General features: G+C 39.2%; 1 protein-coding gene across 1 annotated transcript in view; it reads left to right on the top strand.

The window, feature by feature from the left end:
- catip (ciliogenesis associated TTC17 interacting protein) overlaps positions 1–13,721 on the top strand; it is a 58,400-nt gene that overhangs the window by 18,903 nt on the left and 25,776 nt on the right. Inside the window, exons 4-5 of the mRNA XM_073046235.1 lie at positions 7,251–7,306; positions 13,530–13,616. Coding sequence (XP_072902336.1) covers positions 7,251–7,306; positions 13,530–13,616 — 143 coding nt within the window. The remainder of the gene's footprint in view (positions 1–7,250; positions 7,307–13,529; positions 13,617–13,721) is intronic.

Consider the following 13,721-nt stretch of genomic DNA (forward strand, 5'->3'; position numbering starts at 1 on the left):
GGTAAATAATTTAATTTATATAAATTCTTTATATCATTATCAACTCTTATACTTAAATATTTTATACCATTATCAGCCATCTAAATTGAGTTATTAATCGACATTGACTATAATCTCCTTTAGTAAGAGGTAGAATAGCCTGATATTTTCCCATATTCTTCCAATCTAGAAGATAATTTACGTAGCAAATACAATGGGTTTGTTAAATAAAGCAGAACATCGTCAGCAAATAAGTTAATCTTGTATTCCTCCTGGTTAACTCTGAAACCCTTAATATCTGGGTCCGTTCTAATTAATTCAGCTAATGGTTCTATCACCAACACAAATAAAGCAGGTGATAATGGACAACCTTGTCTAGTTGACCTTGTTAACTGAAATGATGTTGAAATTTGACCATTTGTCACTACTTTAGCTTTGCGATTAGTATTTAAGGTTTTAATCCATTTTATAAAGGATACCTCTAATCCATATTTTTCCAATACCTTAAATAAAAAATCTCATTCCAATCTATCAAATGCTTTTTCTGCATCTAAAGCAACTGCCACACTCGTTTCCTCCCTCTTTTGTGCCAAATGAATTATACTAAGTAACTGGGTTACAATATCTGCCGATTGTCTATTTTTGATAAATCCTGTTTGATCCATATGTATTAATTTTGGTAGTATTTAGATAATCTACTAGATAAAATTTTTGCTATTATTTTATAATCAGTGTTTAACAAAGAAATAGGTCTATATGATGTGGGCTTTAAAAGATCTATCTTTTTTTGGCAATACTATTAAAATAGCTGTCGAAAAAGATTCTGGAAGTTTATGCGTTCTTTCCGCTTGGTGTATTAACTCCATAAAAGGAGGAATTAGTAAATCTTTAAACATTTTGTAAAATTTGGGCAGAAAACCATCTTCTCCTGGGGATTTATTACTCTGAAGTGATCCTAGAGCTTCTTCGACCTCTTTTAATGTAAAAGGTAAATCTAATCCCTTCTGTTCTTCCAAATCCAATTTTGGAAGAGTTATTTGTGATAAAAACCTTTCTATCTCGACATTATCATTTTATGATTCTGATTGATACAGCTCAGAATAAAAATTCTTAAAAGTTTCATTAATTTTTAAAGGTTTATAAGTAATTTTATTTACACTTGTTCTAATTGCATTTATCGTTTTGGAAGTCTGGTCTGTTTTTAACTGCCAAGCAAGAATCTTGTGTGATCTCTCACCTAGTTCGTAATATCTCTGTTTAGTTCTCATAATTGCTTTTTCTGTTCGATATGTCTGAAGTGTATTATATTGTAACTTCTTGTTAACAAGTTGCCTTTGTTTTTCTTCTGTCATATATCTTTGAGATTCTTTTTCTAGTTTTGTAATCTCTTTTTCTAATTGATCTATTTCTACCATATATTCCTTCTTAATTTTAGAAGTGTAACTTATTATCTGGCCTCTCAAATATGCCTTCATTGCTTCCCACAATATAAATTCATCATCAACTGAATGTGAATTTGTATCTAAAAAAAAACTGAATCTGCTTTTTCATAAAATCACAAAAATCTTGATGTTTTAATAATATTGAATTAAATCTCTATCTGTAAATCGATTCCTCTTTATCCATCATTATCATTGTCATTATCAAGGGGGAATGATCTGACAATATTCTTGCTTTATATTCCATATTTTTCACTGTCTTGAATATTCGTTGATAATAGAAAAAAATCTATCCTTGAATAAGTTTTGTGTCTATTTGAATAAAATGAATAATCTCTTTCTTTTGGATTAATTCTTCTCTATATATCAATCAAATTTAAATCTTTCATCAATGATAAAGTTAATTTTGCTACTTTTGATTTTGTAACAACCTTTGTTGATCTATCTAAAACTGGGTCTAGACAAAAGTTAAAATCTCCACCTATTAATATTTTATCATGTGCGTCAGCCAAATTCAAAAAGGTCTCTTGTATAAATTTTACATCATTTTCATTTGGTGCATAAATATTCATAAGAGTCCATAGTTCTGAAAAAATTTGACAATGAATAATTACATATCTCCCCGCCGAATCAATTAATACATTTTGTATTTTAATTGGTAAAGTTTTATTAACCAAAATTGCAACTCCCCTCGCCTTTGAATTAAATGAAGCTGCAATAACCTTTCCGACCCAATCTCTTTTTAATTTCTGATGTTCTATCTCTGTTAAGTGTGTTTCTTGTAAAAAAGCTATATCTATTTTCATTTTCTTAATGTATGTTAAAATTCTTTTTCTTTTCACCGGTCCATTAAGCCCATTAACATTAAAACTTTAAAAATTCAGTAAATTAGTCATTATTTTTAATAGAATTACTCCAATCTATAATAATACCTAATCTTTCAACTTTTATATATAAGTGGGAGTCTAAATGGATACGGGAAAAGAAAGAATCTCCTATATTAAAACATTTGATTGATTTATGGAATAAAATAAATGTTGACGATGAGATAAGGAAATCTTTATTAGCAAAGAGACCTTTAAATCAAAATAAACTTATTCCTTTTACAATGGATAACCAACTTTTATACAACTGGTTTCAAACAGGGATTAGATATATAGGAGACTGTTTTGAAGGAGGTATATTAATGTCATTTGATCAATTAAAGAATAAATACAAAATATCAAACAACACTCTTTTTTGTTATTTTCAATTAAGGGCTTATTTAAGAGATAAACTGGGTCAAACAATGTTATTGCCGAAACCTAATGAAATAGAAACTTTAATTCAAAAAGGAAAAATTAAAAAATGTATTTCTTATATGTATAGTTTGATTCAAAAACAGGCAATTAAACAAGGAGTCCATAAGTCAAGACAAAAATGGGAAACTGACTTGAATATTAAAATTGAAGAAACAAGTTGGTCAAGACTATGTCTTGACAGTATGACAAATACAACAAATGTCCGGCTAAGATTAGTGCAATATAATTTTTTACATCAATTATATATTACACCACAAAAAATAAATAAATTAAACCCAAATTTATCTGATCAATGCTTCCGATATAATCAAGAAATTGGTATTTTTTTACATTCTACTTGTTCTTATTTTAAAATTCAACCTTTTTGGACAAATTTAAGAGTTTTACTGGAACAAATTATTGGAACACAACTTCCACATAACCCAATATTATTTTTACTAGGCGATATTGAAGGGATAAAACCGAAACCCAAATTGAATAAATATCAGAAAGAATTCATAAAAATTGCATTGGCAGTAGCCAAAAAGGCTATTGCAGTTTCTTGGAAATCGGATTCATACTTAAGTATAGATCGTTGGAAGAACAAAATCTTTAGCTGTATTCTACTTGAAAAAATTACTTATAATTTAAGAGATAAATATGAAACATTTCTGAAAATTTGGCGCCCTTATTTACAAAAGATAGGACTAAATATATAGGTGCTCCAAAGATAAAATTACTGGTTATTTGGGGAAAGAAATAAATATATATACTAAAGCTATTATGAACTCCATGGAGCATGTGGGGAACTTCCGATATCCAGACATTCTTTCTTTCTTTCTTTCTTTTTTCTTCTTTTTTTTCTTTCTTTCTATAGGGATATGTTAGGGGGGAGGGGGAAAGGGCTGATAATTTTTTTTCTTTTCTTCGGTAATCATTGAAAACTCAATAAAAAATTTTTTTGAAAAATGGTTGATTTATTATCCCTCTCAATCCCATTCTCCTGCCGTCTCCCCATAACCCTTGCTTCCATGACTAATCAAGGGCCTATCAACCTCTACTTTAAATATACCCAATAATGTGGCCTCCACAGCTGTCTGTGGCAATGAATTCCACAGATTTACCACCTTCTGGCTAAAGAAATTCCTCCTCATTTCTGTTTTAAATTGATGTCTCTCTATTCTGAGGCTATGCTGTCTGGTCTGAGACTTCCCTATTGGGAAACATCCTTTCCACATTCTCTCTATCTAGGCCTTTTAGTATTCAATCAATGAGATCCCCTCCATTGTTCTAAACTCCAGTAAGAACAAGCCCAGAGCCATCAAACACTCCTCATATGTTAACCCTTTCATTCCTGGGATAATTCTTGTGAACCTCCTCAAGACGCTCTTCAAAGTTAGCACATCTTTTTTAGATAAGAGGCCCAAAACTGTTCACGATACTCCCAAGTGTGGTCTGACCACTGCCTTATAAAGCCTTAGCATTACATGTTTGCTGTTATATTCTAGTCCTTTCCAAGTGAATGCTAATATCGTATTTCCATCCTTACCACAGACTCAACTTACTCCTGCATGAGGCCCTCCAAGTCCCTTTGCATCTCTGAGTTTTGAATTTTCTCCCAGTTTAGAAAATAGTCTATACCTTTAATTCTTCTACCAAAGTGCATGATGATACACTTCCCTACATTATATTCCATCTGCCACTTCTTTGTCCATTCTCTCAATCTGCTTAAGTCCTTCTACAGGCTGTATGCTTCCTCAACACTACCTGCCCCTCAACCTATCTTTGTATCATCCGCATACTTGGCCATCATGCAGATTGTTGAGATTTAACATAAAAAGAAGCAATCCCAACTCCGACTCCTGTGGAACACCAGTAGTCAGGGACAGCCGACCAGAAAAGGCTTCCTTTATTCTTTCTTTGTTTCCTTTCAGTCAGCTAACCTTTTATCTATGCTTTCCTGTAATATCATGGACTCTTATTTTGTCAAAGACCTTCTGAAAATCCAAGTACACAACATCCACCAATTCTCCTTTGTTTATCCTGCCTGTTATTTCCTCAAAAAATTCCAGCAGATTTATCAGATAAGATTTCCCCTTTAGGAAACCATGTTGACTTTGACCTATTGTATCATGTGCCTCCAAGTACCCTGAAACCTCATCCTCAATAATGGACTCCAACATTTTGCCAACCACTGAAGTCAGGCTAACTGACCTATAATTTCCTTTCTTCTTCCTTCCTCCCTTCTTAAAGAGTGGAGTGACATTAGCAATTTTCCAGTCCTCCAGAACCATTCTAGAATATTGTGATTCTTGAAAGGTCATTATTAATGCCTCTATGGTGTAGTCCATCTGGCCCAGGTGTCTACCTTCAGACATTTCAACTCCCCAAACACCTTCTCTTTAGTAATAACAATGACACTCACTTCTGTCCCCATGACACCTGTGAATTATGGCATACTGCTCATGTCTTCCACTGTGAAGAATGATGCAAAATACTTATTAAGTTTGTCTACCAATTCTTTGTCCCCCATTACTACCTCTTCAGAGTCATTTTCCAATGGTCCAATAATCCACTCTCACCTCTCTTTTACTCTTTATATATCTGAAAAATCTTTTGGTATCCTCTTTTATATCATTGGTTTACCTTCATATTTCATAGTTTCTTTTCTTATAACTTTTTTAGTTGCCTTCTGTTGCTTTTTAAAAGCTTCCCAGTCCTCTAACTTCCCACTAATTTTTTTCTATATTATATACTCTCTCTGTTCCATTTATACTGTCTTTAACTTCCTTTGTCAGCCAAGGTTGTGTCATCCTCACTTTTAGAATATTTCATCTTTGAGATGTATTTTTCCTATGACTTCCAAATTGTTCCCAGCAACTCCAGTCATTGCTGTTCTGCTGTCACCCCTGATAATGTCCTCTTCCAATCAACTTTGGCCAGCTTCTCTCTCATACCTCAGTAATTCCCTTTACTCTACTGCAATTTTGATAAATCTGACTTTAGCTTCTCCCTCTAAAACTGTAGGGTGAATTCTGTCATATTATGATCACTGTCTCCTAGTGGTTCCTTTATCTTAAGCTTCCTAATCAAATCTGGTTCATTACGTAATATCCAATCCTAAATTGCCTTTCCCCTAGAGGGCTCAACCACAAGCTGCTCTAAAAAACCATCTTGTAGGCATTCTAAAAATTTCCTCTCTTGGGATCCAACACCAACCTGATTTTCCCAAACTATCTGTATATTGAAATCCCCCATGACTATTGTAATATTGCCCTTTTTATACGTTTTTCTATCTCCTGTTGTAATTTGTTCTCCACATCCTGGTACTGTTTGGGGACCCGTATATAACTCTCATCAGGGTCGCTTTACCATTGCAGTTTCTTAACTCTGCCCACAAGGATTCTACATCTTTTAATTCCATGTCATCTTTTCTAAGGATTTGATTTCATTTTATACCAACATGGCCCCCCACCTCCTCTGCTTATTTGCCTGTCCTTTCAATACAACATGTACCTTTGGATGTTAAGCCCCTAACGATGACCATCTTTCAGCTATAATTCGGCGATGCCCCCAATGTCTTATCTGCCAATCTCTAACTGTGCTACAAGATCATCTGTCTCATTCCGTATATTGTGTGCATTCAAATATAACAAACATCTTCAGTCCTGTATTCATCACCCTTTTTGATTTTGCCCCCCTTTTACACTTGAACTTACTTAGTTGGCTACGTGTCCTTCCTCACAGCTTCACTATACACTGCATCTATTTGTATACCAACTACCCCTTCCTCAGCAATATCACTCCAGTTCCCATCCCCCTGCAAAATTAGTTTAAACCTTCCCCAACAGTTCTAGTAAACCTGCTCACAAGGATATTGTTCCCCATCAGGTTCAGATGTAACCTGTCCTTTTTGTTCAGATTATATCTTCCTTAGAAGAGATACCAATGGTCCAGAAATCTGAAACCCTGCCCCCTGCAACAATTCCTCAGCCATGCATTCATTTGCTAATTCATCCTATTCTTACCACCCTGGAGTCCTGCTTTTCAGCTTTCTATGAAACTCCCTATATTCTGTCTTCAGGACCGCTTGTTATAATCTTGAACACCTCTATCAAATTGTTTCTCATCTTCCTCAGTCCAAAGAAAAAAGCCTTAACTTTCCCCACACATCTCTTTTAAACTCTCCCTCCCCCCCCCCCACCTGTGGATGGCAAAGCACAGCAGGGTGTGCAAAAGGGTGATTTGAAATTCATTTTGTGTGTGTCTCTCTCTCTCTCTCTCTCTCTCTCTCACACACACACACACACACACACACACACACACACACACACACACACACACACACACACACACACACACACACACACACACACACACACACACACACACACACACACACACACACACACACACACACCTACCTTCTGATGGATTACCGGTAATTTGCCTGGGATATTGCGTACAGAACCCTAGTCTTAGTGTGACACCATGCTGTATATGCTTTAAGGAACATTATAATTAACTTCTAAAAGCGAGCTTTATTTTTCAGCCCACATCTCTAATAAACTCGAAACATTGCAGCTACACCACCATGAATACATAAAGGTAATTTACTGCCTTATCATTTATTGTTTCTGTTTGCAGGCGGGTTCAAAACTGGAGCCTTAAATTTAAGATGGTTGACAACAAATACAGTAACAAATATAAGAAAATTTTCTGTGTTGAGCGGATAGAGGATGGGCACTGTGAGGAGACTGAGGACTGGAGGATAGCAAATGTTCTGCTGTTTCAGAAAGAGAATTGCAGAGGAGGTGTGTGCTGGCCTGAGACAATTTGGGAGATGGACACAGAATCTATAGAAGTGAGGCACAACTGCAGTGAGGTCATGGACCATAAACAGATTACAGAGGAGGAGGTGCTTGCTGTTTTGAGGCAAATTAAGGTGGATAAGTCCCCAGAACCTGACAAGGTGCCCTCTTGGACCTTGTGCGAGGCTAGTGCAGAAATTGCAGGGGCTGTATTACAGGTAATTGAAAAATCCTTAGCTATGGGTGAGGTGCTGAAGGACTGGAGGATAGTCCGCCAGAGAAAGCAGGATCTCCCAGTGGCCACACATTTTAATTCCACGTCCCATTCCCATTCTGATATGTCTATCCATGGCCTCGTCTGCTGTCAAGATGAAGCCACACTCAGGTTGAAGGAACAACACCTTATATACTGGCTAGGTAGCCTCCAACCCGATGGCATGAACATTGACTTCTCTAACTTCTGTTAATGCCCCTCCTCCCCTTCTTACCCCATCCCTGGCATATTTAGTTGTTTGTTTTTTTCTCTCTCTCTGCCCATCACTCTGCCTGTTCTCCATCTCCCTCTGGTGCTCCCCTCCCCCTTTCTTTTTCCCTAGGCCTCCCATCCCATGATCCTCTCCCTTCTCCAGCTCTGAATCCCTTTTGCCAATCACCTTTCCAGCTCTTAGCTTCATTCCACCCCCTCTGGTCTTCTCCTATTATTTCGCATTTCCCCCTCCCCCTCCTACTTTAAAATCTCTTAGTATCTTTCCTTTCAGTTAATCCTGACGAAGGGTCTCAGCCCGAAACATCGACAGCGCTTCTCCCTATAGATGCTGCCTGGCCTGCTGGTGTGTGTTGTTAGGATAGTTAATGTTGTTTTTGTTGTTCAAGAAAAGCTTCCAATAATAAGACATGACGTTAGCAGTGGCTAAATTGTTGGAAGGTATTCTAAGGGACTGGATATATAAGTTCTTGGTTAGACAGGGCCTGAGGGGTATAGTCAACATAGCTTTGTGCATTGTAGTTCATGTCTAGCCAATTATAGAATTTTTCAAGGAGGTTACCAGGAAAGTTGATGAAGGAAAGGTGATGTATGTTGTCTAAATGGTCTTTAGCAAGGCCTTTGACAAGGTCCTGCATGGGAGGCCAGTCCAGAAGGTCTAGTTGCTTGGCCTTTAGGATGAGGTAGTATATTGGATTCAACATTGGCTTTGTGGGAGAAGTCAGCGAGTGATAGTATATGGTTGTCCCTTTGACTGGAGGCCCTGTGATTAGTGTTGTGCTGCAGGGATCTGTGCTGGGTCCATTGTTGTTTATCATCTATATTAATGATTTTCATCAGCAAATTTGTCGAGATACCAAATTTGGGGGTATAGAAGACAGCAAGCAAGTCTGAAAAAGCTTGCAGCTGGATCTGGATCAACCAGAAAATGGGCTGAAAAATTGTAGATGGAATTTAATGCAGACAAGTGCGAAATGTGGTATTTTGTGAGGATAAACCATGGTAGGACTTACATAGTGAGCAGTAGGGCACTGAAGAGTGCAGTAGATTAAAGGGATTTGGGAATTCATAATTCCTTGAAAGTAGCATCACAGGTAGATAGGGTTGTAAAGCAAATGTTTGCCACTTCGGCTTTCATAACTCAAAGTATTGAATGCAGGAGTTGGGATGCTATGTTGAAGTTATATAAGGCATTGGTGAGGCCAAATTTGAAATACTGTGTCACCGACTTGCAGGAAAGATACCAATATGAGAAATTTTACAAGGATGTTGCCAGGACTTGAAAATCTGGCTCTGATTTCCTCTCATGAGATCGTAAGTTCAAAGGTTTAAAGGTCCAATTTAATGTCAGAGAAATGTATACAATATGCATATTGAAATGCTTTTTCTTTGCAAACATCCACGGAACCAGAGAAGTGCCCCAAAGAATGAACGACAGTTAAACGTGAGAACCCCAACTCCCCCCTCCCATGCTTAAGCGGCAGCAAGCAATGACCCCCTCCCCCCCAGCAAAAAAAAGCATCAGTACCAGCACTGAGCACAAGTGTGAGCTAGGCGATAGCAAAAACACAGACTTGCAGTTATCCCAAAGACTATCACATTTCATCTGGCATTCGACAAACCACAAGTTCTCTCTCTCCCTAATAACGGAGAGGGAGGGGTTCCCCATTTCACAGCAAGCAGGAGATATAATAACAACCTACTGGTTAACAATGTTAAAAATCTATTTCATCGTTTTTTACGAGCGCTGTACCTGAAGATTGCAAAGATCTCGGGTCTTCGGGCCTACAGTGAAAGATTTTCCGGCCTCCCTGACGACACACGGGTCTCCTGCCGTGACACCGACTCTCGATCCGCCCGTCCCCTGCGCCCCGAGATCTTAGGCTTTCAAATTCAAACTGGACTCTCAGGCCAAACCCTTGGCATGCTGAACAACAACGGCTGTCCTGAAACCCGAGAGCAGGTCCCATTCCCACAAAGAACCGAAGTCTGGGTGTACCTCCAGGTCAGGGTCTCCAAAAGAGCCCTGAAAGGGAAAAATAAAGATATTAAAGATGGAAGTAGAGCTATTTCAAGTCAAGTCAAGTCAAGTCACTTTTATTGTCATTTCGATCATAACTGCTGGTACAGTACATAGTAAAAATGAGACCGTTTTTCAGGACCATGGTGTTACATGACACAGTACAAAAACTAGACTGAACTACGTTAAAAAAAACAACACAGAGAAAGCTACACTAGACTACAGACCTACACAGGACTGCATAAAGTGCACAAAAACAGTGCAGGCATTACAATAAATAATAAACAGGACAGTAGGGCAAGGTGTCAGTCCAGGCTTTGGGTATTGAGGAGTCTGATAGCTTGGGGGAAGAAACTGTTACATAGTCTGGTCGTGAGAGCCCGAATGCTTCAGAGCCTTTTCCCAGACGGCAGGAGGGAGAAGAGATTGTATGAGGGGTGCATGGGATCCTTCATAGTGCTGTTTCCTTTGCGGATGCAGCGTGTAGTGTAAATGTCCATGATGACGGGAAGAGAGACCCCGATGATCTTCTCAGCTGACCTCACTAACTGCTGTAGGGTCTTGCGATCCGAGATGGTGCAATTTCCGAACCAGGCAGTGATGCAGCTGCTCAGGATGCTCTCAATACAACCCCTGTAGAATGTGATGAGGATGGGAGGTGGGAGATGGACTTTCCTCAGCCTTCGCGGAAAGTAGAGACGCTGCTGGGCTTTCTTTGCTACGGAGCTGGTGTTGAGGGACCAGGTGAGATTCTCCGTCAGGTGAACACCAAGAAATTTGGAGATGCAAACAAAGGAGTTGCCATTTAGTGCCATCTTAACTCTGCCTCCAACTTCTGAGTTCCGAGCTGTGAGTATACTACCGGAAGAATGATGACATTTGCAGGCTGTCCCCAGCACATCCTTGGGCTGTGTTGATCATTAACGCAAATGATGCATTTCACTGTATGTTTTGATGCACATGTGACAAATAAAGCTAATTTTTAAGAGCAGCAGTTACTATACCAAGCCGTGATGCATCCAGATGCTTACTATGATGCTTTATATTGTACTTCTGCAAGGGTCAATGGAGACGTGCAACATTTCCTTAGCCTTCTGAGGCAGTAGAGGCACTTATGCTCTTTCCTGACCATGGCTGGATCAGGATGGTGATGGTAGCAATAGAGAGTGTGCAGAACTTATTCACCAGAAATGGAGGGCTGTGTTTATAAGGAGACATTGGATGGCCTGGATTAATTCTCACTAATGTCGGAGGCTGAGGGATGACCTTGTATTTGAATATTGTGAACAATTTGGGACCCCATATCTAAGAAAGCGTTTGCAAGCAATGGAGAGGATCTGTAGGAGGTTCACATAATTATAGGGGAATAAAAGGGTTAACTAATGAGGAGTGTTTAATGGCTCTGAGCCTGTAGTTGTTGGAGCTTAGAAGAATGAGGTGGGGGATTTCATTGAAACCTACCAAATATTGAAAGGCCTAGATAGAGTGGACATGCAAAGGATGTTTCCAATTGTGGGAGAGTCTAGGACCAGAGGTCAATGCCTCAGGATAGAAGGACATTCCTTTAGGACAGAGATGAGGAGGAATTTCTTTAGCCAAAGGGTGGTGAACCTGTGCAATTCACTGCCACAGATGGCTGTGGAGGCCGAGTCCTTGGGTATATTTAAAATGGAGGTTGATAGGTTCTTGATTATAACAAAGGTTACAGGGAGAAGAGGATTGAAAGGGATAATAAATTAGCCACGACAGAGCTAATTTATTAGGGCCCAATTTCCTATTTCTGTTCCTCTGTCTTATGGCCAGGGTTAATTCTCACTAATGAGGAATGACTTTGTAGAGGTATGTGCAAAATAGATATCAGTAATGTGTGTTTATTTTCCCACGGCTGTAGACAAGAAATCGAGGGCACTAGTTTATGGAGAAAGAGAAATTTAAAGGAGACCTGACAGGAACATTTTTTACACAGTAGTGGTAGCTATTGGGACCTCTCTGGGGATGGACACCTTGCTGTGGTGGAGAGGCTTGTGAGTTCCTGAGATCCCCAGAGCGATTGTATCTGGAGTTTAGCCATTTGGCACTTAGCTCCTGATAGGGTCACCCATGACAGTAAGATCAAGGGGAAGGTTCCAGACAAAGAGCAATCCAACCAAGACCTCAGAGATGATGCTGGAAGAAGATGATGATGCATCACAACAGCAGTGAAGGTGGAGGAAGCCTACAGCAGGGAAAGGTCCCCAGTTGCATTCCATGTCACTAGACCCTGACCCCGATCTGTCAAGGGCCCATGCATCAGCTGTCCCACGTTAAACAAAGTCACGCACAGAAGTTCTCCATTTGAGTGGATCCCGGATTGGCTTCTGCAGCTAACTGAGGACCTATCAATAGACAACCCCTTAGGAGAACACCATACTCGACTTGAGTGATCGGAGTACTGGTTATCGGGAATGAGCTGCCAGAAGAGGAGGTGGACATAGATATAAATACACCTTTTAAAAGTCATTTGTATAGGAAAGGTATGAAGGGATGGTACATGTGACAGTAATAAAACAATACCAATACCTGTCTAATTGCAGCACCTCCTCTGGGAGCGAGTTCCAAATATCAACCAGTCTTTGAAGTAAACTTTCTCTTGGATTCCCTTTTCACAACTCCTAGAGGATGTGGTTGAGGCAGATACAATAGTATCATTTAAGAAGCACTTGGATAGGTACAAGGAGGGGCGAGACTTAGAGGGATTTGGGTCGAACATAATTGGAACCAGCTGAGTGGGCACCGTGGTCGGCATGAACTGGTTGGGCCAAAAGATTGTCCATGCTGTATCGCTGTCCATGACTCTATGATATAGGTGTAATGAAGCAAGCAACAGAGGAAAGCAACCATTGAGAGTCTTCTGATCAACTGCCTCACAGCCCAGTATAGGAATTGCAAGGCATCTGAACGTAAGACCCTACAAAGGATTGCAAGGACTGCCGAGAGGATCATCAGGGTCTCTCTTCCATCCATCAGAGATACTTAACTCTGTGTACGCATTGTCAGTGATCCCTTCTGTTCATCCCGCAATCTCTTTGACCCCTACCATTAGTCAGGAGGTACTGCAGCATTAGGAGAAGGACTGTTAGGATGGGTAACAGCTTCTTCCCCAAGGCCGTGAGACTGTTGAAATCCCTGCTACCCCCAAGGTCTCATCATATATGAAGCACCAGTAGCATTATAGTGTTTACTTTTTGATTTGTGATGCAGATGCACATTATTAATTTATTTGTGGTACTATTGCGTGATGTGTTGTATGTGAGTTATATGCACCTTAGTCCAGAGGAACATTGTTTTGTTTGGTGGTATACACATATATGATTGAAGATCAGTAACATTGAACTTGAAGTGGGAATTACAGGGCTAGGTGCAGACAAGATAGGCTGAAAGGGCCCATTTCTGTGCTGTGTGAAACTATGTTTCTATCAGGGAAATGTTGACAGCAATTCCCTAATCTTGTTTTTTCCTTTGTTTGGCTGGGTTCAGTTGAAGGATCACTCTCTGGTTAAGGAGACGTTAATGAAGAAGGAAGATGATGTTTATGTCTTGACAAGGGACGTCACTATGGCTGAGGTAAGTAAAAGCAAGGACTAGCTCCAACATTCTAATAAGAGGGTTAATGACATGATGTGCACCCACTTGTCTCTGCACTTCGACACCATAGAACTGGTAAATTGC

Source organism: Hemitrygon akajei, chromosome 5 (genome assembly GCF_048418815.1).
Source record: "Hemitrygon akajei chromosome 5, sHemAka1.3, whole genome shotgun sequence".
Classification (NCBI taxonomy): domain Eukaryota; kingdom Metazoa; phylum Chordata; class Chondrichthyes; order Myliobatiformes; family Dasyatidae; genus Hemitrygon; species Hemitrygon akajei.